We start from the raw sequence: 26206 nt of genomic DNA on the forward strand, positions 1-26206 counted from the left end.
TTGAACACAATAACATGCACACATACAGTAGCTACAGTACAAACACTTTTTATTTTTCATTTTCTTTCAGTCTTTCAGAAACACCAAAAGCATTTTTTCCTCCTTTCACATCTTACCACGTAAACACCTCTCCACTTTTGAACCTGATGTGGAATCTGCTGTATCACTCAAGACTTGAAGACTGAACTCTTTCAGTGTGAGTGACAACAGCCACAGTGAGTCACTTCCCATCCCCTGCCTACAGGGTACAGTCAGTCAGTCAGTCAGCCAGGCACTGCCCTTTCTGAAATGAAACAAGGCAGACAGAGGCAGGCAGCAGTGGTGGAAAAAGTACTCACATTTTTTACTTAAGTAAAAGTATCAGTACTGCAATGTAGATATACTCTGTTACAAATAGAAGTCCCGTATAAAAGATTTTTTGAAAATAGCCGATCTACAAGCTCACAATGTGTCGCATTGTGAGCTTGTAGATCGGCTATTTTCAAATGGCCGAAATGTATATAGGGCTGAAGTGGGTGATGTTTTGTATGTTTTGTTATAATAATTAAAATCTACAAAGTTACTAAAGTTTTCATATAATTGTAGTGGAGTAAAAGTACAACATTTGCCTCTGATATGTAGTGGAGTAGAAGTGAAAGTACAGGAAATTGGAAATACTCCAGTAAAGTAAAGAATACCTCAAAATTGTACATATAAGTACAGTACTTAAGTACATGTACTTAGTTACTTTCTGACACTGGCAGGCAGGCACCAGGCAGGCAGGGCTTCAACATGCAAATGTGGCCTGAGTGGGCGGCGGCCAAGCAGAGCGGCCAAGGGAAGAGTCTGCAGCAATGTGAGGACTCTCCCAAGGCCCGCCCCCTGAAGCCAGTTGCTAAGCAACCACCCCGAGAGGGTGGGAGGGAAGGAGGAGCGATGTGAATCCAACAACTGTTGCCTCAGTCTGATCATCAGAGCTCTCACTGTGTGTGTGAATGCGAGTCAACCGGCGAACCAGAGAGAGAGGGAGTGAGAGAGAGGGAGTGAGTGAGTGAGTGTGAGTGTGAGTGTGCGCGTGTGTGTGCATGTGTGTTCGTGTTACACAGAGCCTGTGCTTGTGTACCGTACGTGTGTGTGTGTGTGTGTGTGTGTGTGTGTGTGTGTGTGTGTGTGTGAGTGTATGTGCGTGCGAGTGAGTGTGTATGTGCGCCCAGGCGGCTGCAGTCTCTCTCGGCAGCAGTTGGGAGAACCCATCCCAGCCAGTGCAGCTGGTTGGTTACACAGCGACACAAGCGGCTCTCCTCCGGCTAGGCTTTCTGTGTTGTTGTGTTTTTGGACTATAATACCAACCCCTCAGGACTTTAACCCTTTGGATTTATCTATCTATCCCTGACACCTCCTCCTCCTCCTCTGCCTTCCCAGTGAACTGAGGGAACACCTGTATGTGTTGTAGTGCGAGCAGCGTGTGTTCGCAGTGGACTTTAGCCCTGGAGGAACAGGACGGGGCAAGTGGATGACTTCAGCGAATGAGGAGGGCTTGTCTGGCGGAGAGTGGAGGCAGCAGGGGCACCATGGACCCCCCTCACTAGCACACAGGGTAAGAGACCACCATGAACCCCCCCCCTAAATAGTGCACAGGGTAGGAGACCATGGACCCCCCTCACTAGCACACAGGGTAAGAGACCAGGGACCCCCCTCACTAGCACACAGGATAAGAGACCAGAGGAGGCAGGGGTACCATGGACCTCCCTCACTAGCACACGGGATAAGAGACAGAGGAGGCAGGGGTACCCCTGTGTGCTAGCGAGGGACCCTCACTAGCACACAGGGTAACAAGAGACCAGCTAGAGGCTGCAGCCGGCCGGCTAAGGGGGTCGGGGGAAGGGGGCTATAGGGGGGTGTCACATTGGGGGTTATAAGGAGGAAGGTAAAGAGATGGAGAAGTGAAAGAAGTAAGGGGCTAGTGGAGAAAGGCAGAGAAAGTGTGTGTGCGTGTGTGTTGGGGGATGTTGGTTCGGTTGGCTGAAGGGTTCATTGTCCTCGTGGTTGTTTGTGTGTGTGTGTTTAACCATTATTTGACCCCAGCTCACCACACCACCAGGCTAGTGGTGGGCTGATCATTCTGATTCTGTAATGTTATCCCTTTCAATGTCTCACCCTGTCAGTGTCTCCTCTTCCTCGTCTCCTTGTCTATAGTGGTTCTCCATATCTCTCTGCTTCTGTCTTTCTCTGCCTCTCTGCGGCTGGTGGTGGCTACAGGGTTTCCGTCTGGCTTCGGCTCTCCATCTCTAGTAATGGGATTAATTGAGAGCTATCCTGCGTGAGGACAGGGAGCGGGATAGAGAGTGGGGACTGGAGGAGAAACAGATGGAGGAGGTATATAGGGACAAACAAACACCCCAGGAAAGTGAGCAAGACAGACATTTAAACCATGACAAATCTCTGCTCTGGACCATGTGATGTCTGTAACTTTAGCGCCGTGTCCAATGGCATTCTGCCTGGATATGATCACACCGAAATAGGTTTCAAATGCGAGGAGGAACACTGTATTGATGTGTTGTAAGCATTGTGGTAAAACCCTGGGACTAAGAATTCTTCAGGAAGCAGGTTTTCTTAGACCTTGTCCTTAACCCTAAAACGTGTGACCATACAATAATCAAAGGATATTGCCATTTTGAACGTTTTTAGCATATAGGCCTACATACAATGCATTAATGTCAATGGCATAAATATTGAAGGAGTGATGTTTTGTTTATTGTTGTTGACAGTTTTATTTTTCATTTTGCACCATATTTTAAAGAACATGTACTTTAAATGATTTGGATTAGTCCAGAAACTTGATTCTGTGTGGGAATATGTTCAGCATATCATGTCTGCTGTCTCAGAAGAAATGAAGTTTGAGTTGTGTCCATCAGTATCAAAGTCCAAAGTATGTTAACCCAGGACAGTGTTTTTTCTTTTTAAAACAAGGCCTGGCCTCTGACCAGATCATTTTACATAATCCATTTGACTCATTTGGCTTGTCATTGGGCAAAGATGTCATTAATACTACTTGTGGTAAACCCTCTGGGTTACTTACTTACTGTAGTACTGTTTTAGATCTAAGCTGCAGTGTACCAGGACTAGTATAACTAGATTATCAGCGCTGACTGCTGAGCCCTGGATAAATGGCAGCTAATCTGCATCAGTCAGATGGGAACCTCTCTTGTAGTGTGTGGGTTGGTTCTTTGACAGAGAGAGAGAAACCAAAAGAGAGAGGGAGTGATAATAAGAAATCTAACATAATCCATAATTACGAGTGCGTGCGAGAGCAGAATTACAGAAAACAGTTCCCACTTTCCGTTCCAGTCTGTCGTTGAGATTAAAGATGGAGTACTTTGAATGGCCCTAAACATGTTCATGTTTTACACTGTCAAACATCATGTAGGCTTTCATTTCAAGTGGTTATAATAAAAAGATCCAAGCCTTTCTTGATAAAGTCTGAAACAGACAGCTGACGGCAGACAGGGCCCGGGGACCACCTGCTGAGGGTCTGCCTCTCTAATCTCACAATGAGATGCCTCCATTCAATGGATGGCAGAGAGGCCTGACAAACTAAGAAAAAGACAATGGACTTTTTTTTAAAGAAAGGCAGACGGATTCTTTTCAGTGGACATTTGTTTTCTTTTTTCCTCACTGGCGGTATGGAGGACAACACAACACACACTGCAGCTCACACTTGGCTGTGAGACGATGGCCTGGCTGGCAGAGAGACATGGAGACAACCAATAGTTTTTTACAGACATTATTCCCGTGCCAGCGTCTCATCTTATTTTCTCCTTGTTTTATTGTAATTAATTTACCTCATTACAAAGGCAACAGTGGGTATTGAAATGTAACTTGCCTTCTAATTTTTTATTCTTACAAAACATTCTTTATCACAGTTTTTTAGCTCAAGCCCCAAAAGAGACTCCCCAGGACCTAAACTAGTGAAAATAGCCGATCTACAAGTTCATAACACATTGCGATGCGACATGATGTGAGCTTAATGTAGATCTTCTATTTTCACTATTTCTTAAAAGTATTTTGTTTCCCTTTTCCCTTAATTTTTGGTAATTGTTTGAAAGTCTTTTGGAAAACATAATCATTAAAAAAAAAATGTAGGAAACAAAAAATAAAGGGGTATTTACTTGCGACCCATAAAATTGGTCCGCGACCCACATATGGGTCCCGAGTCCGACCCATTGTTTGGGAAACGGTGCTTTATCAAATACAAGAGTGCAGATTAGCATGCCCAATACTGCACACACATGTATTTTAATAGTATAAACTACAACTGTACAATTTTACCCAACTGGCGACTTTGGTCTGACTCCATCATGCTAATATTGACGTAGTTCCTTGTTTCGATAAGAGGGAGGAGGCTGTTGGCTGTTTTGTTTGAACAGGACCAACAGTTGTTGCTCAGCACTTGTTGCTCTGTGTGGGAACAGGGGGTTGACACCTTGAGGACAAATGGATGGATAATAAACACAAACACACATCAGGGTGTGACATTGGTGTTGGGTGTGACATGTTCCTGCAATATGACACTTAGTTGATTCTGTAGCTTAAGCTTGGGATTTTGTGAATGCACACATAGGCTCGATATGTACAGCACTCGTGCGAACAACTAGCTCCCTGAATGTTGTGCATTTCTTATTAAACAATAGCGTTTGTAAAATACTTTTAGGTCAGAGTGACGCACACGTAGACCAAATGTTTTCCCTGTTTTACAAAACAAATTCTAGTCTCACACATGTAGGGCGGTGTATAGGAAAACTAAAATAACTCCATATAGATAGATGGGCATGAAACACAGGACAGATACAGGTAAAAGTGGAGATTAAAGCTAAGATTCAATTATAATTAATGGGAATAAAAAGTAGTAGATAAAAATAAGTAATAAATAAGATGGACATTTATAAAATAGAAGGCATAATGTCAGGCCTGGCTATCTGCACTTGCACTGTCTGACCGCGTAATGGGTTAGCATAATGTATGTGATTGTGTATGATTGTTGGAAAACCAGTCAGATTGAAAAAGGAGTGCTCGTTGTCTTCGAGTTCACCTTCCGCGCTCCCCTGCGGCGGGGTGGGGCCTCCCCATAAATAAAAGAAAAGACGTCTTGGAGGTACCGAGACTAGGGGGGGTGATGATTTACGATTCTGTCCCTATCGGGACATAACTCAGACGGCGCTGAGTCGGCTGAAGGTAACTTCGCAACGCTCGGCACAGCGACTTCGGCGTGCCTCTCGAGTCCCTACAGATGGCGTGCCTCCGTCGGTGAAAACGAGTGCACCTTTTTCAATCTGACTGGATTTCCAATCATACTGTAGCATATGGACTGTTAATAGACAGACAGACAGATAGGCCTTTCTTGATCCTTGTAATGAAATTCTGGTGTCATCGCAGCACCGCAGTAGGATGATAAACAGAACAGGTGCATAAAAACTCTGAGTAAAAGAAAGTGAACTTTTATTAAGCAATGAGAACAATGGGATCTGCATTTGTATTCATCACAGCCCCCTGTAACAATAAACATGCAACATCATAGCACAATGTTCTAGTTCAATCTGAGACAAGGATTTAACAATTCACAAAACATAATATCACGACAATGAAGTGTATTGATATCTTCTTTTACGACTAGTACACACACACACACACACACACACACACACACACACACACACACACACACACACACACACACACACACACACACACACACACACACACACACACACACACACACACACACACACACACACACACACCCTTACACACTTGGCTGTATTGGCAGATTGTTCTTGGACACCATACACTGTTGCTACTGTCCTCGAGTTTCCCTGTGTATGCAGCCTTGTACACCATTATTAATTATGCTCCATTCATCTGTCACGTTGTGAGGGACCATGTCTGGGTGAATAAACATTTACTCTCAAACACACCCTGTGTGCGTGTGTGTGCACACACACACACACACACACACACACACACACACACACACACACACACACACACACACACACACACACACACACACACACACACACACACACACACACACACACAAATCTGCAATATGACCTTTTTAAACAAGGCGTGTATTTCAAGCCCTCCAAAGACACACACACAAAACTGCAATATGAGCCTTTTGAACAAGGCATGCATTTCAAGTTTTCCAAAAACACACACACACACACACACACACACACACACACACACACACACACACACACACACACACACACACACACACACACACACACACAGTCACACACACACACACACACACACACACACACACACACACACACACACAGTTCAGTTATTATTTCACCCTGAGGGTTATGCTACATGTGCTTCCACTCTCTACAGGCTTTCATAGAGAATCCCTGTTAGTTAGTCTCCAGTGTACTTCTGTTCTGCTGTCCTACATTGTCCATTGTTCAGGCCAACATTCTTGGTAATCCAAGTACCTACCTGTTCCCCACAGGACTCAGGTGGAAATGTCCATTAACCACTTAAACCCTCTATACTTGGACATGGGTTGCCTCTGTTCTGGGCCTCACAGTAATTACTTACGTCGTTTGACAAATAGCGAGAATAGCCTACATACAAGCTCTGCTATTTTAGCTATTTTTGGAAAATAAGAAATTCTGGAACTTTGGAAACTTGGAAACTTTTATACAGACATCAGGGTTAATGTGGTTAAGTGAAGTCCCAAGATTAAATCACATTTATTGCATGTATGGCAACATGTGTTACGACTTGGCTCTCATCATCATCAGCAGGATACTGTACGTAGCGGTCTGTGTATAAGAACAGGTGGATGTAGTGATCCTTGTCTTACCTGATGGGCTGTCTTGTTAAAGAGAAAATCCACCCGAAAACAGAATTTACATTGTGCTATTCCAATGCTCTTGGATATTGCGTCTGTATCTATAAACAACAGTTATAAACAACTGCTTTCTCCATAAGCAGGAAATCAGCAAGCACCAATACTGAATTCATGTTGTCATCAGCTGACACAGTGACACTTATAGTTTGAGATATCACATGCAAATGTCATTTTATTTGATTGTAGGGCTTACAGCTCTGACTGAAAATATATACCCAGTCCCATACCCCAGGTATGGAGCACTATGGAGCAGATGCAATATTTGATAGAATCACACCTTGATGTGCAGCTGTCTATGTTTGTAAATATTGATATAACTGTTAAATATCATTGGAATAGCACTATGTAAATTCTGTTTCAGGGCTTTCCCTTCAAGGAAGTAAAGGGAAATATTCGCAAAAGATCAAAGCAATATTGATTGGTATCAACCTGAAACACCCAACAGTTGCCAAGGGCCAAAGGAAAACGAAAATAACATTTCAATCTTTGTGACATTTGGTCACATCAGATGTAATGAAGACATGAAGCTTGTGTGAAAATGTAACTTATGTAGAAAGAGAGGTTTGTAGAGAGAGGTTGAGGTGTCATTTAGATTAGAAGTATCTGTCTGCCAGTGGAGTGGACCACGTGTTCATGTGACGAGGCTGAAGGTCTGTCTGCCTCAGCTGTCAAAAAACAATGTGCTTACAGTATTTACTGCGTGAAATTGTGGCCGGATTATGAGTCAATAGTTCCTCTTGTGTGTGTCTGTCTGTGTGAGTGTGTCAGTGCTGCTATTGCTACAGGAGGTGAATCAGACACAAATACACGTAGAAGCAGACAAACTGTACTTTGACACACACCCACACACATATCTAGACATACAGTATATATACTGTACATGTCAGACCTAAAATATAAACACATGCACTTGAAAAGAGTGGAATTTACTACGTAGAAGTGAGAGAAGGAAAATACAGTGCTGAATCGATCTGTCACGCTAAAGCTTTATGTACAGTGGCCACAGTTCAGTGTTTATCTATTTATTTGTTAGTTTATTTATTTATAGTGCAACACCACCCCTAGGTGTCTCTGTACAGTAAATTGGTAAAACTAGGGGAAGCCATAGTGCCCACACTAACGTTGTACTACCATTCGCTGATGTTGATGTATTGACAAACCCACTTATTGAACACATGATGTGTTGTATATTTACTGATATCATTCTTTTCATTTTGTAAATCCTCTGATGGCCTCACAAGATCTTGCGAGGAACCACCTAAGAGTGTGAAAAGACTACCCAGTAAAGAGTAAAAGTTACACCCACTGAGAACACAGAAAAAAGCTTCAAAGATGGTGCATTAAAGCTGACTGGTCATTTTATAGTTGAACATTGTTGTGGAGAGAGCACTTAAGCACTTGAGAAGAAATGAGAGACTGTGGGAGAGAGAGCTGTTTTGACAAATGGATAGAGAGAATGCTACTGCAGAGAAGCATGTCTTATCTCTGGAGTCCAGGCTGACATAAAATTATCTCTCACTCTCTCTCTCTCTCTCTCTCTCTCTCTCTCTCTCTCTCTCTCTCTCTCTCTCTCTCTCTCTCTCTCTCTCTCTCTCTCTCTCTCTCTCTCTCTCTCTCTCTCTCTCTCTCTCTCTCTCTCTCTCTCTCTCTCTCTCTCTCTCTCTCTCTCTCTCTCTCTCTCTCTCTCTCTCTCTCTCTCTCTCTCTCTCTCAATCTCTTTTTCTCTCTCACTTTTCTCCATCATTCTGTTTAAGTGCACACTTGTTTTATTCTGTCTGTCTGTCTGTCTGTCTGTCTGTGTGTGTGTGTCTCTCTCTCTCTCTCTCTCTCTGTCTGTCTGTCTCTGTCTGTCTCTTTCTCTCTGTCTACGTCTCTCACTCACTCACTATCCCAACCCAGTGTTGTCGTATTTCTGCTGACATACTATAAATCAAAGCTTCATCCATTGAATCAGATTGTTTATTCCTGTGGCTACATATCTAGCCCACACACTGCATAGCTCTGTCTGCCTGTCTCTATTTACATCTCTGTCTGTCTCCAGCACTCTTGTGTAGCTGGGATGTTGAGGCAGGAAATGATGCTTAACACAATGAATACATTACGGTAACAGGAAGAGTGGGCACCTTGGATGTAAAATTGGCTATTTTGTCCAAAATGTAAAAAAAAATAAAAAATGAAAACGGTCTTAAGTAATGTAAAGTATACATGATTAGAACACGATCGAACATTTGACAATTAAGGTCTAATATTTCTACAATTGCTACAAATTGCTACAAAACCTGTATATCCAGTCATTTTGGGGCATTAACTAGAACTTTAAGGGTAAATGTAGGTGTGTACTTTACATTGATATACAGTATAACCTATATGGTTTATTTGGTCTTCCTGCTCTTCTATTGAGACATTTAGATCCTGTGTCTAAGTTGGAGAAGACCTTTGACACACACAATCCTGTTTCTGGTTTGGCACGAGTTTTGACCTGAATGGTAAAGATTCTATCTCTCCCCAGAGAAATCAGGCAGGCTCTATTGGCCCATTGGTAAAGATTTCAGAACTTGCGCAGAAATTCTGGGTTCAAATCCAGGGGTAGAACAGGAAAGTTACATAGTGTAGCTTTAAGTAAGTAAGCTAAATGTTCAGTTAAACAAGACCTAGTCTGGGCAGCAGTGGCTCAGGACAGCACGCCTTGGAATCGGAAGGTTCCCGGGTTCGATGCCCGGCTCTTCCTGGCTGTGTGTCAAAGTGCCCTTGAGCAAGACACTGCTCCCAATGAGCAGGTTGGTGCCATGCATGGCTGTCAAATACGTTGTAAAGCGCTTTGGACAAAGGCGCTATATAAATGCAGTCCATTCACCATCCACTTATATGAAAGCAGTCCATTTGAGTCTAAAAGCCCTGCTAGCAGCCCCTAGACTGAGGCTGACATTTTGGCAGAAGCATGGTGCTAGACTAGAGGAAAGGCCATGGGCTCACCAACATCCCTAGCTCAATTTATAATCCAGCCAATAGTTTTGGAGAAATCTTGTTTGAGAGTAAAATGTGAAAAATAAAATGTGAGCCAGTGTAAATTCTGGCCTCCATGGTGACGTTAGAGCAGTGGTTCTCAAAAACGTTTTCATGTCAAGGACCCCCAAAATGATATTTAGCTGCGGACCCCCCATCTCGAAAATATTTTGTGCCAGGGATTTTTCAAAAATAGCAGATCTACAAGCTCATATTGCCACGCTATGAGCTTGTATATCTGCTATTGTTGAATAGCCAAATGATCAAATATGGTTAAAGTGGTTAATATGATTGTGACGCTATATTAACTAATTTTGCTGGGGTACCCAGCTAAATTAGTTAATATAGCGTAAATATAGCGTAAACCTTAGTTAATATAGCGTAAACCTCTAACGCATTGAGAACCAATGCGTTAGAGGAAAGGTGACTGGGTCACCAAAATCAGTAGCAGTCATCCTCAGGGGCTTATGAAGCATAATAATCATCATTGCAATCCAGCTAATAATTTTTGCGATATGTTGTTTGGGATCAACGTGATGGACAGACCATGAATTTTCACAAACACAAATTATGCTTAAAGGGATGGACCCCCAAAAATGACTTGTTTTCTATCGATTACTCACCCCATGGAGACTTGAATTCATGGGTATTTCTTTGTTTTTGTCGTATTCCTAAGCCAATAATTTGATGACGAGCAGTGGGTTCCGGTAGGAGACACAAAGAGTCTCAAAAAGAGTCAACAAAAAAATATCCATGAATTCATGGGGTGAGTAATCAATAGAAAAAAAAGTAATTTTGGGGGTGAACTATCCCTTCAAGAAAGGAAAGTTGTTATACCACACATTTTTCCTAAGTATGAAATACAATAGAAATACAGTACATGTAGCCTAACATTATAAATTGTGGGACATGCCACATTGTTTCACTTGAGGTGGTTTTCTCTCTATGCCATGGCTGGGCAAGTTCAAAGCCAAGCCATCTCTTCTACCCTCCACTAACATGAATTGATGATGCCTTGAAATGCATGGTCATCCACAGTGTTCTCCACGGGAGCCAAGGGGGCAAATTAATGATTTGTTCAGCACTAAAATTGTATTGACCCACAGCACTCAGCCCTGACTGAGACGAAGAGACGAGAGAGGTAGGGTCCATCGTTTTAATGTTGGCCGTTAACAATCTTGCTCAACTTGATGAAAGGAGTTTTAACACTTGAATAACAGAGAGATTGAGCGCCAACTGCTAATGAAGTGTGTGTGTGTGTGTGTGTGTGTGTGTGTGTGTGTGTGTGTGTGTGTGTGTGTGTGTGTGTGTGTGTGTGTGTGTGTGTGTGTGTGTGTGTGTGTGTGTGTGGTCAGGGTGAGAAAGGTGAACAAACCACTAAGAATAGTTTGTAAGTTTGCTGTGCAAACATAGCAAAAACATTTCTATAAAACAAAACATGTTTGTGTGGAATGTAGCATTAGATAGCTACATACTGCGGTTTCTTATAAACTGCTGTGGGTCTCAATATACTCTGAGAAGATGGCCATTTAAAATTGAAATGGCTCTTCCATTCATTGCTAACTTCAAGCTGTTAGAATTGTCCAGCATCATTAAGAGGTTTCCCGGAGCATGTTTATATCATTATGTTACGCTGTGCTATTAATAACAAACATGTTTTGATCCGAGTACATACCGTATCGATTGAGTAACAATTCAGCGTGTCACCATTTACATTTCCTCAACTTCCTTCTGCATTACTCAACAGCTGTGCATTACTCACTATTTGTGTTTCAGTTGGTTACACAACATTCATCAGTAGCATAATAATCATGGTTCATCCCTCACGGAACTTGTCTATCACACTGTTGAAAGACAAAAGGCAACATAGACAGAGGCTAGTTGAAGGTGAGATTAGAGAAGATGCTCTGCAAGGTTGTCGCTGATGTGGTCTTTGTGTGTGTGCGTGCGTGTGTTCTTGGTGTGCGTGCGTTTGTGTATTTGAGATGAGTTAAGTGCCTTTATTTCCTCTCCATGCATTTGAATAGTTCTAAAGGTTTTTCTCCTGTACTTTCTCTCCACCTGACATGCAATCCATTTTATTTTCCTGGAGTGAACGGACTTCCCCCCCCATGCGCGCGCACGCACATGCACACACACTATTTCCCTCTTCTCTTGTTTTGTCTCTCTCCCTCTGTCCCTCTCTCAGCTGCAGTGGCTGTGAATTATAGATGTTTCCACTCATCCTTCCACCCTGTGTGGTTGGCTCCATTTCTCTCTGTCTTTTCTGCTGTCTTCCCTCCCTCTCTATCACACCTGGACACTACACACACACACACACACACACACACACACACACACACACACACACACACACACACACACACACACACACACACACACACACACACACACACACACACACACACACACACACACGCACACTGTGTGCGGGTTTGACATTTATATATCCAGAGACAGAGTTTGCTGAGCACACATGCTCTTTTTCGGCTGCTGATGAGGTTCATAAAGCTGTCATCTTGGTGACGACAGGGTGTAAAGAAGAAAGATAGGCCTCTCTTCAAAACAATACGGCTAAGCTTAAGGAGAGCGTTGGACGCAGAGCACACACAACATGCATGCAATTAAAGAGAGTTCAATTCAAACTCACGATAACACATCTCAGCCACCAATCAATAAATGATGGCATTAGTGACACAATGATTTGCGAAGCCACTGCAACGCTACAGTATGTTGTTATTCACCACTGATCGATGATACTTAATTATAGATTTTTAGATTTGTTTTTTAAACAAGCACTTTGCAATCTTGTTTTGATAATAATAATAATTGTTATTAATCAATTAACAGCCAACCTGTGTTCAACTGTCCAACTGTTGTCTGGCTTGTCTCTAAGCAACATTTGGATGAAGTTTGGGGCAAGGCATCACAGTAAAATCTCTGTGTTCATTTAACTCAGAGTGTAAAAATGTGTACATTTTGTACACGCTCTAACACTGATGATTTTACTGTGATCTTGAGAGTTGGAAAGATGTAGAATGGTTTTCCCTTGTTACTCATCCATTCCATCTCTCCTTCTCTCCATCCCCTGCCCTTGGTATCACCTGGGAGGGAGCGAGAGAGAAGCAGAGGAGAGCAAGAAAAGGAGGTTAGAATCAGGGTCTTTTAACTAGGCCAGACCCTGTGGGGGATCCCTGTTAGGGCTTCATATAAACGATTGCGAACCACCGATGGGTTTTTAATTCTATCTCATCTATTACAGATATGAATAGGGGATGTGTTATCGCACCCATAAGGACGTTGAAGCAGAAAAAGCGGCTTATAAAGGTTCATGTCTTCAGATAAAGCAGGTTGTACCATTCATTATCATCAGAGCATAATACTGGATGGATCTTTTCATCACTTCTTATGGTTGTAAGATTCTAAATGGATTTTGTTACCCACTAAACGTGGGCTCTAAAGACGGCTTTGTGTCCCTCTTTTTGCACGTACAGTTCCGTCCCCCCCCCCCCCGCACCCCGCCTACTCACGGCATCGAGGTTTTTTGAATTGCATCATATTCACATTCAGTCCACATATAAAATACACTACACATTTTAAACATAATCATCTTTGTCGTCACAGTAATTCATAGCAGTCCCTGTATTCAGGCCATGCACGGAGACAAATTAACTATGCTTAGCTTTTGAGACAGATGAAGTGTGCACAATATATTCCAATGTATATCATTATAGTTCTATTATTCTCATATCATACAACGCAATAAAGCCAGCGGCTTGTTGCGGTTCTTTCACATGTACTGTATAGTGTATATGACTATGCAATGTCCAGAACCAGGGATTAAAATAGCAGATCTACAACCTCACAACGCGTCGCATCGCGACACGTTGTGAGCTTTTAGATCGGCTATTTACACTACTTAAACATTTGTTTTTGAATTTATAGAATTTCTTTGATTTTTGGCATTTATTTAGGAAATAATTTAGAAAAATGACAGAATTTGTTTTAAATTCATGACTCGATTTTAATTATTAAAAAATAAATTAGGAAATGAAAAAAATGTAGGGGATATTTACTCATGACCCGTAAAAATGGACCCGTGACCCACAAATGGGTCCTGACCCGCTGTTTGGGAACCACTGCTCTAGCACCACCTTTCTGCCAACATGTAATTTTGTGGCAGCTTATGGGCAGTTCAGAAATTAAAACCAGTTGAGCTTTATACAAAAGAAAAAACCTACTTATATCTGGAGTGGTTCAGTGTCTTGCTCAAAGACACTTCTTTGACATGCAGCCAAATAGAGCCAATGATCAAACCTTCCGATTCCATGGCAGCCTCTTGAGCCACTGCCGCCCTTCTAAGTCTATTTACAAGTCAAATGGAATGTACCAATATGGGAGATCACAGTCAGCAAACTCACTGGAGGAAGGAAGTATGTTTTTATTTATTTTTTAGCATATAAAAACAAATACAAACAGTTTGGGACCTATTGTGATAATTGACACAAACCCATAAAGATAAAAGATTGCACTTAAACTGCCTACGTTCACCATCTGTGTTTGTGGTCTAGCCCAGAAGTCATCAACACAAAACAGTGTTGTGGCAGTTGTAGCTCCCAGTCATCCAGGACCTGGTGGTTAGAGCGACTACACACATACTCTCACACATGTGTACGCACGCACGGGTGTCCACGGCACACACACACACACACACACACACACACACACACACACACACACACACACACACACACACCCTCAATCATCACTCTGTTCCCTCTCTTGTCAGAGCAGCTCAGGAGTGACTGGCAGTGATCCAAATGAACTAATTCCAAAAACCACACACACACACCCTCACACACACACACACACACACACACACACACACACACACACACACACACACACACACACACACACACACACACACACACACACCCTCATGCATGCACGCACACACACACACAAGAGCTGGGGGATGCCACCATTCTTCTGCCAAATGTCTCTTTGCCCTTAACAGACCTCTTAGCAAAGCTTTATTAATTCAGGGCCTTAATGATAGTGTATGTACATCATGTGTCCTACAGTGTGACATTGGAGCATTCATATGGGGCAAACATGGCAGAGGCACGCACTGCGTCGCACACAGCAACAACTGTTTTAGCATATTAAGCAAGGGACAATCCCTGGATCTCCCCGTGCCATGAGATATTTTATGCACCATGCTAATGTGCTCATTTCTGGTGGACATAGAGCTGGAGAAGAGGGTAGAGCCTGACCATCGTTTTTGACTGATGTTTTGTCAAAAAAGTGCAACCTTTTCTCATCGATTTGCAAAACTTTGTTTTGATTAAAGAGAACATTTAACTAGCAATTATTTTAATTCAACACTTAAGCCCTATTTAAAAAATTGGCCGGTCTGTAAGCTCACAACAACGTTGCAACACGCCGTGTTGTGAGCTTGCAGATTCTTTCTTTTACAATAAAAAAGAAAAGAATGATATTATGCCCAAAATAGGGACGGCAGGTTCAAAGTGGTTAAAAATCGCGACACATCGGCTGCATAATTGTAGGTACCGATGTTGTCAAAAAGGCAAATCTTAGCCGATGTATGTAGCTTGAGGAACCGTTCAATAGAGTTCAATGGACAGGTGGCGCCATCTCGAGTGGTTTTTGCTGTTACTTTCAATGGGGTGACGTCATGTTCTCTTACTATATACCGATATATGGGTCGGGCTCTAGTAGAGAGGGGAAACGGCTGTTTTTGACTGTCATTTTGTAGGGCTCAATGAGGTAAGGAGACCCCCTGTCCTGGTCTGTGGAATGCTAAACAGACCTTTCTGCTCGGATTTGTTCTCTTTGGCTCTATGCCCCAGACCCCACGTTGGCTTGTTCTTAGTAACACTGGGCCTCAGTGTGTTGAAAGGGTAATTATTAATTGTGTGTGTGTGTGTGTGTGTGTGTGTGTGTGTGTGTGTGTGTGTGTGTGTGTGTGTGTGTGTGTGTGTGTGTGTGTGTGTGTGTGTGTGTGTGTGTGTGTGTGTGTGTGTGTGTGTGTGTGTGTGTGTGTGTGTGTGTGTGTGTGTGTGTGTGTGTGTGTGTGTGTGTGTGTGTGTGTGTCTTCAGTGGGAGGTAGAACACTAGTTGTTTATCCAGTATAGAAATTAAGAAACAAAGACACGGACATGCATATGATGAGGACGGAGTTTGAACCATGTTTTGTTTGTGTATTTGTACACAGCTTATTGCTCAAACATTTATTGTTAGACTACAGTATAATACCCTCTTACTTAAGTTACTTATACTTTGATCCCCGGGTGAAATTGCTTCTCTGCTTTGTTTTGGCCTTTCCTACACATTGTACAACCTGGAGTAATTATTTACAGTAACTTGAGGCCCTTACGGGTCCATATTATTACGGTGTGGCTCGAGCCGCATATAAGAGTCTGTCTCAAAAATGAATCAAAGAATCGCTGTCACTCATACAGGTACACAAGCAGCAAACATGTTACAAATCCTACGAAGCCTTGACATATATGAAGTGTATATACTGTACATCATAGATGATCAACAAAGTCAGAAATCCGAATGGTAGCCACACCATTTATAGACCCCATCTTGTTACACTGCCATAGTTAATTTAATACTTTAACATTTACTGTGTAACTATAAGAACATTCGGCTACTCTATTCCCGATATTGGCATCTCCTCTTAATCTCTACCTTAAGGCAGCTCTCCACTGCACCAATTTTGGGCCGACTCGGTGTCGGAAAGCATCTGCTGCTGACAAATTGTTGTCGGATGGCGTCGTTCGGACCTCTTTCGACCCGACTCAGAGAAACCGAGCATGTTCAGTCTTTGGGCCGACTGGTAGAGCCGTGGGGTAGTGAAGAGGGGAGAGAGAGAGGTAAGGTTTGGTTCGAGCTGGCTTCGGTGTTGCCAGATTCTGTGAGTGAAACAAACGACCAGGTCTAAGAAAACAAGCCCGAAAGAAGCGATCAGTTTCACCACTTGAGCCCTATTATATCAGCTGTTTTCAAAAATAATCTTGAAAGCCAGCCAAAATAAGCAACTGCACCAGCAACTATGAATATGTACAAGCGACTTTACAGGGGAAACGAGCCCAAAGTCGCTTATAATAAGCAGACTTGGCAACACTGGGCCACAGGCCAGCCTGCCAGCTATAATGCATTAGCACAACAATGGGCACATCAGCCGACAGTTTGTGCTGAACTAAATGCCAGCTTTTACCAACAGACTACCAGTCAGTTGCAGTCTGTTGTAGTCTTAAGTTAGCCTGGTTCCAGACGAATCTGCCTTTGCAAAATTGCATCGCACTTTAGCCCTCGGCAGATTAGGTCTGGCCCCCCTCAATAGAGATTTAATTTCTCTCCCTCCGAAGTCGTGAGGGACCAATCAGGGCCCATTATCCAAATGTGGGCGGGTTTATCACCTTATTGGGATCTTTTTGTAACCGCCCCTTGGAAAAAAATCTATCATTGATAGGGACCAGACTAATATCCACGCAGTGTGTCGTGTGATATTGTCTGGCCACGCGAGGCTAGTCTTAAGTAGTCTGTGTTTGGTGGAGAGACACCTTAAGTTCTCCTCTCTCTTAATTTTTTATCCCTCTCATCCCCTATCTCATCCCCCTTTCTCCCTCTTCCTCCTTCAGTGATCTTTGTCCACATTTAGTCTCCTTCATTCCTCCCTGCATGCCTCCTTCCCTTTCCTACCTTCCACTTTCTCTCTCCCACTTTTCACCTCTCTCCCTCCCTTTACCCCTCCTCTCCTTCACCTCTCTCTCACTCCTTCCTTACGTCATGCTACTTTTCAGTCACGTTCTCTTTAGATTAGACCAGATTAGAGCCGTCCACGGGTGAAAATTAATGGAGAGAGTGACGTATGACCTTTGACCACATGACCTTTCACCCCTTTGCCCCCCCCCTCTTCCAGACACCCTTAAGAACATTCCCACACAAAGGTTTTACCCCCTTAACCCATTGAGACCTGAAGCTGATTCTACATGTCTCCTAAATCTCAAAAGTATTCTGAAGAACGTATGTTTCTATATCAGTGGTGCTCAATCTTTTTCATGTCAAGGACCCCCAAAATGATTTGGCCGCCGACCCCCATCAACATATTTTGTTCCAGGGACCCCCCAGAAGTAAAGATTTGAGTTAAAAATGTTCGCTTTAAAAATATATATATTCAAAGATTTGCACACATTTTCACGATTTTTCAAAAATAGCAGATCTACAAGCTCGTAGCGCGGCACTCGGTGCCGCGCTATGAGCTTGTATATCTGCTGTTTTTGAATAGCCCAAAGTGTAAAATAATGCTTTTTAGCTCAAATCTAAAAATGACACAGTCCCATGTCTTAATTGACATTTTACGTTGATGTGCACTAAATGTAATGCCTTTACAATTCCAAGTGCATTCCACTGCATCTACTTTGATGCAGTGCAATATTTGTCTCGTGTTTTAGCTGTGATGAACAGTTGTTTGCTATGTTTTTTTTTCTTTTTTCTTTAACCACGTTTGGATGATGTTGAGGGATTATGTAGGTAAACACCCAAAAAATAGTATCGTTTTTTTTAGAGTCTTGAAAGGGTGTCATTGTGTTTTTCTTTTTTTTTTTTTTTAAACGTTTTGTTTATTCGTTTTTGTTATTTTACATACTCATAGGTAGTACAGACACTTATTGAAGTAACTAAGCAAATAAACAGAGTATCTCCAAACAGTGAGAGTAAGATATAAACAACATCCAAACAAAACAAAACAAAAAACAGACAACACTCACAAAGAAAAAAAAAACAGACAACAAAACAAATACACAACGTAAAATCTCCAAAAACATGTATGTATATAGAAAACAGTCCATGATCTATAAACGCTACATCGAGTTAGGTACAGGTCATTGAAAGCAATTGTACATGTCAGTGAGGTGATAAGCAGGCACACACCAAGGGTTCATCATATATCAGATTAGATACTTCCATAAATGCAGGTTACAGACTCATTCAGGTTCCGTTGGGGGAGGGTGTCATTGTGTTACATAACTTGCTATAAGCCCATGAAATTCTGTGCAAACGGGGGGGGGGGGACCTAAACCTCAGAATTTTAGTCACAAGGTTTTCACTCTGTAACATTGAGTGAAAGGCAAAGAGGCAGTTTGATTCACTCATGTAAGATCTCAGTAATTGCTATTCTCAACGGTAAAAGCACGTACACCGTAAAATCCTCAGGGTTCATTTAACGGTTACCCGTTTAGACGGGGAACGCATCTGTGTCATTTTAAGATTTCTTTGGCTATTAAAAAATAGCAGATATACAAGCTCATAGCGCGGCACTGAGTGCCGCGCTATGAGCTTGTATATCTGCCATTTTTTGAAAAATCGTGGAAAATGTGTGCAAATCTTTGAATATGATATATATGTTTTAAAGCAAAATTCTTTAACTCCGATCTGTGCTTCTGGGGGGTCCCTGGAACAACATATGATTATGAAAATGATAAAATGATTACACATTTTTAGATTATGTATTTGGCCGCGGACCCCCATCTCAAAATGTTTTGTTCCAGGGACCCCCCCCCCCCCAGAAGCAAAGACTTGCACGAATCTTCAAGATTTAAAAAAAAAATAGCAGATCTACAAGCTCAGTGCCGTGCTATGTGCTTGTATATATGCTATTTTTGAATAGCCAAAGTATAAAAGGTTAAAGTGGTTAAAATTAATGTGATGCTATATTAACACATTTTGCTGGGGACCCCCTGGAACCCCCCCCAAGGACCCCTGGGTGTCCCCGGAACCCGCTTTGAGAACCATGAACTAGAATGTAACCTTTTTCTCATCTCTCTCTCTCTCTCTTCTTTTCCTCCTTTCTGCTTCCCTCGTTCTCCCTTGCCTCCTTCCTATAGCGTGATAAGGAGGCGCAGCAGGCTTGTCCGGTCATCATGTGCACGCGGGCCGTTCCTGACACCGTTCCCGGGCGCCAGCTGTTCCCCAGAGAAGAGGAGGAGGTGGCGGCGGAAGGGAGGGAGAGGGAGTCAGACCGGGACAGTGCAGTGGGGAGCACCCAAGGGTCAGACTCCTCCGAGGGGGTGGCCAGACCCGGGGACAAGGTGGACGCGCTGGGGGAGCTTTTCTTCTCTGGAGACGTGAAGTAAGTTTAGCTCTCTGACTTCCACTGGTTTTACTTATTACTTCCTCTGTGTGTGTGTGTGTATGTGTGTGTGTGTGTGTGTTATGCACTGTGGGCTCTATTTTCGGCCCAAGATCCTATAGCCACTATTTGGGGATTTAGCATTGCGCAAGGGGCGTTCCCATGCAAAAGTTGCTATTTTCGGACACCAGAAGCACAGATCAGAAAAGACTTGCACAAAATGTCCTTGATCTTTCAACAAAAAAAAAATCAAAAATAGCAGATCTACAAGCTTGTATATCTCCCATTTTTGAATAGCCAAAATGACACAGATGTGTTCCCGGTCCTATTGGTTTAAAGCAGTGGTTTTCAACCTTTCCTGCGTCAAGGACCTCCAAATTGACACATATTAGCCCACGGACCCCCATTTTGAAAAGATATGCCAGGGACTCAACCATTTAGATTTCCTAGGGGTCCCAATCTACACTGAATCATCGTCATCAGTGTTCATTTAACTCTGAGAGTGTACAAATGGAACCAAATGGACCCGTTAGGGTCCATTTGGTTCCATTTGTACGCTCTCAGAGTTACAGACACATAAGGATCACTTTGGTTCCTAACTATTAATTCAGCTGTGGACCCCCTGGAACCCCCTCAAGGACCACTGGTGGTCCCCGGACCACTGGTTGAGAACCACTGGTTTAAAGTGGTTTAATATCTAAAAGGCTCTGGCTGTGGCTGGTAGCGGGCGGGGCGTCAGGGTGCAGGCGGTGCCAGTAGTCCAGCATCTCGGTGGGCGTGACGTGGTGAGAGGTGACCAGACGGCTGTACCTGTCCCTGTCGAAGGGCTTCAATCCACGGATATAGAACAGGAACTCGTTTGGCGGCGACGTGATCCGGATCCCCAGCTTGTCCAGGCACATGCCCACGTAAACGTCCTCCATGCTGAGGCGAGGGACGCTCAGGGAGGCTCCGTAGATCTCCGTCGCCAAGTCTCCGGAGAACACGTAACCCGTCCCGGAGCAGTAGTCCGGGTACGTCTCGCTCGGGTACTCCTCTTTGGATACGTAGTACTTGTTGTCTTTGTCCCGGATCGGCCCAGATTGGATTTGTCCCCGCCTGACGTGACCCGTGAAGAGCTTCTTCCTGGGCTTCACTTCGGGTCTGAGCAGCTCGCGGACGAGGTACTCGGTGTTGACGAAGACGTCGCTGTCGGTCTTCATGACGTAGCTGGCCCGCGGGCAATGCCTGGCCACCCAGTTCAGGCCCATCAGGGTCTTCACGGTCAGGTTGCGATAGGTATCCATGAAGTCCTGCTGGAGGATATCGCCGTGCCTCAGACTCTCAGACTCCAAGGTCCTCTGGAGGCGTCGTCGCCGCGGCTCGCCCTCCTCCTCCTCCGCCTTCTTCGCCCCCAGCAGGAACAGCCGCACGACCCGCGGACCCCCCGGGCTCCCCTCCTGGCCCCACGTGCGCCGTATGGCGTCGCGGCGCTCCACCTGATGGGCCTCCACAGTTATAAGCAGCACCAGGAACGGCGGCGCCTCGCCCTCTGGGCATATGTTGGCCTGGTTAATGATGTAGCGGAAGGGGCCGGCGGGCAGCGTGCCGTTCGGCCAGCTTTGGCCGGTATCACTAGCCGCTGCCAGAGACGAGTCCTCCTCCAGACCGGCTTTCTCGATCCAGCCGCTTTTATTGGAGTCGGCCAGCGTTGGCGCTCCGCTGTCTCCGCTGTCTCCGCTGTCTCCGGGATACTCTTCTCTGCGGTTCCTGGGATGATAGCCCAAGAAGGAAATGATTCCCAGGAGCGACAGGAGACCCAGGAGCACGGTGATGATGATGTGCGCTCGCCGGTGTTTTCCTCTCCAGCAGCGCATCATGGCGGTCTGGCCTCGCTGACGGACTCCGATGGCAAGGCTCCTCGCGTTGTTGAAACGTTCAGTCCAACGGGACCTGGCCTGATCTCATGCGGCTTTAGCTTGAGGTATGGATGTAGGGGACAGCTTCCCTAATAGGATGCAGCTGGAGACTCTGTAGATCTATAAGCTCAGAAACCACTCACGGGTCTTTATAAAGACTCTCTCTTGACGAGGGTGTGTTGTCGTCATGACGTCACCTTGAGTCGACCATATAAGGGCCGTAACAATCGATTACGTTTGTGACAATTACTTTGTCCATGCAAATATGTATTACTTTATTTATTACTTTATGCATGCAAATACGTATTTATTATGACCTTGTTTTATTGTAGTAGTGTAGTGTAAGTGTACTGTAGTAATACTCTAAATCTACAAAGTGACTAGCAACTAAAGTTTTCATATAATTGTAGTGGAGTAAAAGTACAATATTTGTATATGAGATGTAGTGGAGTAGAAGTGAAAGTAATGAAAATTGGAAATACTGCAGTAAAGTAAAAAAGAATTTATACTAGGGGATACTTGGTAACTTTGCAGATTTGTGTTTGGGGGGGGGTGCGGGGGGTGCTGGTTGAGGGCCCACTGTGAACACCCTGTGTCTGGGGCCCACCTCAGCACCTTTAGCAGGGCAATGGTTAAAAATCAATAAAAAACACAATCTATAGGAGAGAAGGAAGAGAACGGCCGGTTGGTTTTCACAGAGGGCCCTGTCAGAAATGCACTGAAACGTCTCTCTCTCTCTCTCGCGCGCGTGTGCGTGTACACAGACAGACGGCTACTATGGTGCTAAAATAGATGATGTTGTTTTTCAACGTGCTTGGCTAAATCATTTGAGAAGTTATAAATGTGTGTGTGAATGGGTGAATCTATGTAAAGTGCTTTGGATAAAAGCGCTGTAAAAATGCACCATTCACCATTTACCATAAAGATAACTACTGCACTGCAGGGTGCTTAGGGCTTGGGCACAAGGTTTTCTGTATTTAGACTATTTTAATGTATCATATCTTTTGTATTTAATGTTATAACATTTTATGTTGTAATAAACACTGCGTGCCTGCAGCAATGCGCACTCGGCCATACCATTTTGCTTCAACTAATGATCAATATGATATAATAAATTGAATACCACTGGTTGCTTCAGTGATTTTACAGACCCTTTTGCCTTAAAAGAAAAGCAGGAGTAAGTACTTTATGATATTGATTAAAGATACGGCATATACACTAGTTTTGTTTCCGAGAAAATATGACAGCTGCTAACAGGCAGCTGGTGTTTGAATGAGACGAGCCACACACACACACACACACACACACACACACGCACGTGCACAGTCCCACGCTTTGTGCCTGCATTTTGAGCACACATGCAGCTGTAGCAATATTTATACCATGGATATGCGCTGTATTCAGACAAAATAAATGTACCACAAGCACTATACTTCTGTATTGCATTTTAGAAATGGTCCCCACCACCCCTCCTAGCAGCCGTAGCTGGGTGGTTAGTGAGCCCGCCTGGGGAGCCAGAGCCCCTGGTTGTCCCTGGTACGATTCCAGACCAGTCCAGCAAACTGTTGATGTGTGTCCCTGAGCAAGACTCTTAACCCCTAATTGCTCCCCGAGCGCCGTACAGTGGCTGCTCACTGCTCCTAATGATTATATTAAGTGTTTTTTAGGTTGTTTTATTATATTGGAGCTTCCGAGTGTAAGCTTTTCACATGTATGTACCTAAACAGTGCATCTAAGTGACATATAGTGAATCTGAATCTGAATGGGTAAAATGCAGAGGACACATTTCACGTATGTGCAAATATACAGTGACAAATAATGAATTATATCTTACATTACATCTTACATTTACATCTAACCAGAGAGAACTAACTCCTCTCCGCCAGCCCGCTGCTCTCCAGCGGTCGGTCGGCTTTCGACGCCTCCCTACAACTCTCGACCCGACGCGACAGTGTACCCACCGCACATTCGACAGCAGATTTTTGGCAACAGACGCTTTCCAACACTTACACTTTACACACCGCCGACGTCGGTTTGGTGGGGAGCCACCTTAACATGACAAAAATCCCACAATACAGTGGACGAATCTGATAATACATCCCTGGTGTACAGGGTTGCTCCATACACTACCCGGATAGAGCAGTGGTTCCCATACTTTTTAGCTCTAGACCCAAAAGAGAAATTAGACGTTTGCCCGGGACCCAAACTAGTGAAAATAGCAGATCCACAACCTTGCAACGTGGCTGGATCTGCTATTTTGACTACTTCTTAAGTACTTCTTTTTATTTTTTTTATTTATGGACATTATTCGATTTTTTTATTTTATTCATGAAATACTTTTGAAAAATGTTGGACTTGTTTTTAATTGATGAAAAGTTGTTCTTTTTTTTAAATATTTTGAAATATTGTATTTATTTATGTAGGAAATGGGAAAAAAGGGGATATTTACTCACGCCCCATAAAAATGGCTCTATCTCACTGTTTGGGAAACCGTGGGATAGAGCAACCCATGTTATAAATCTGGTCCTTAACCGGATTGATCTAGATCTGTCAAATAAATGATAAAACCTTGAATAATCATCTACTTTGGGGGGGGGGGGGTGCAGTACAATAAATATAAAATAAAATGAAAAATGCAATATAATTGTGTGTGTGTTCTCACTAGACCCTAGACCACTGTTTTTTGTCCACAAATAAATACAAAAAAATGTAAGAAGTGCTGAAGTGTTTTTTTCACTAGTTTGGGTCCCCGGAAAATGTCTCTTTTGAGTCTTGAGCTAAAAGGTTTGGGAACCACTGCTCTAGAAAGTACTAAGCACTGTCAGAGCAGCCCCAAGGCAGCAGCTTTTGAAGTCAGGTTTCCATGTCACTTCACTTCACTCATCGCTGTCGGTACTGTAGACGGCTGAATTCCTCCTCCCTGGAGACAAATGGGAGTCTCTGTACTTCTTTTGTGATGTTCTGTGTTTCTTAACCTCTGGGTTTCTTCTCTCTGTCTTTACCTCTTTGTTCTCTCATTTTCCTCCTCCTATTCTCCTGTTTGCCTGTGGCCAGTTAATACTCATGATGGTATGCCATCAAATCTGGCTAAGAGACCAAAAGATATGCGCTGTTTACAAACAAATTTCAGGCAATTATGAAATAATCGTGATAGATATTTCTACCAATTGTTGTTTATTGTTTATTTAATTTTAGATTTTTACCCCTTTTTCCTCACTTGTTTTAGTTATGCCAATTGATTCCTCGCCTCACACGTTTCTGTGTGTTGTTGTCACTGCTGTTGTATCCTACTGGATCACCTGCCAGTGAGGAGCCCCCACCAGGAGGACGTAGAGCCATCATTGTCCTACTCCTCCCGCCCAACACTCCCCGATGACAGGTGCCGCCCCTGGCCTGTGGGAGTATGTGTTGTGTAGTGACAAATATCACCCTCCCTGCCCAAACATGGGCCAATTGTGTTCGTATAGATGCTCGACAAAGCCGGTTTTCACTGCTGTGGATTTAAACCCCCAGACCCCGCGGTGGTGGGCAGCTACTCTACCACTTTATTATTATCATTATTATGTTTATTTCTACCAATGCAATTGATCAGACAGTTATTTGGGCAAACACGGCACTGATATTGATGAAGCTCAGACGTTTCACGCTTTCTGTCCTTTCTGAGGACATGTAAACAAATTGTGCATTGGCAGATATGGGATCAACATATTGTTATTTAAGGAAAAGCACAAAACAATATATTTAATGACTCTTTCCATTTCCAACATAATGCATGAAAACTATAATGTATGCTCATGTTGTTCTCTGCTTCCTTCCCTTCAGGTGTGGACAGACCAACATCTCAGTGACCTCCGACCTATCGACACGTTCCTCTGCTTCCCTGAATGAGGAGCAGTTTGAGGACTACGGAGCAGGAGAGGAACCGGACTACATCCCCAGCAGCCCCTGCCCCGACGACGAGACTCGCACCAACGGACATTCCGATCTGGGCTCCTCCGTCCCCTCCAGGTGAGAGAGAGAGAGAGAGAGTGTGAGGCAGAAAGAGAGAGAGAGACAGAGAGAGTCAGAAAAAGAGAGAGACAGAGAGGGAACAGGGAAGCATATCTGTGTATGTCTAAAGTTATGTGTCTCAATGTGTGTGTGTGCGCGTTCCCCATTGGAGAGTGTGTCTATGTTCCCTCAGCCCTAACCCCAATTGTAAGCTGAGGGAACATAGGGCTGACCCCCTCGCATGTA

General features: G+C 43.6%; 2 protein-coding genes across 4 annotated transcripts in view; one reads left to right on the plus strand and one right to left on the minus strand.

The window, feature by feature from the left end:
• The first annotated feature begins 976 nt into the window (after positions 1–976).
• Positions 977–26206, plus strand: part of rab11fip4b (RAB11 family interacting protein 4 (class II) b) — a 43249-nt gene continuing 18019 nt past the window's right edge. For 2 of the 3 annotated variants that reach the window (XM_084068487.1, XM_084068489.1), the window contains exons 1-3: positions 977–1576; positions 19828–20072; positions 25793–25978. In XM_084068487.1, the coding sequence (XP_083924613.1) occupies positions 1493–1576; positions 19828–20072; positions 25793–25978 (515 nt within the window). In that variant the 5' untranslated portion in view covers positions 977–1492. The remainder of the gene's footprint in view (positions 1577–19827; positions 20073–25792; positions 25979–26206) is intronic. The other variant, XM_084068488.1, reaches the window with a different exon arrangement.
• On the minus strand, positions 20753–21931 carry LOC311065204 (beta-1,3-galactosyltransferase 5-like; the record flags this gene model as incomplete). The annotated part of the gene is made up of 1 exon (XM_084085421.1): positions 20753–21931. The coding sequence occupies one exon, from the start codon at positions 21929–21931 to the stop codon at positions 20753–20755; it is 1179 nt and encodes a 392-aa protein (XP_083941547.1).

The sequence above is a fragment of the Gymnoscopelus microlampas genome (genome assembly GCF_963454915.1).
Source record: "Gymnoscopelus microlampas genome assembly, chromosome: 2".
Classification (NCBI taxonomy): Eukaryota; Metazoa; Chordata; class Actinopteri; order Myctophiformes; family Myctophidae; genus Gymnoscopelus; species Gymnoscopelus microlampas.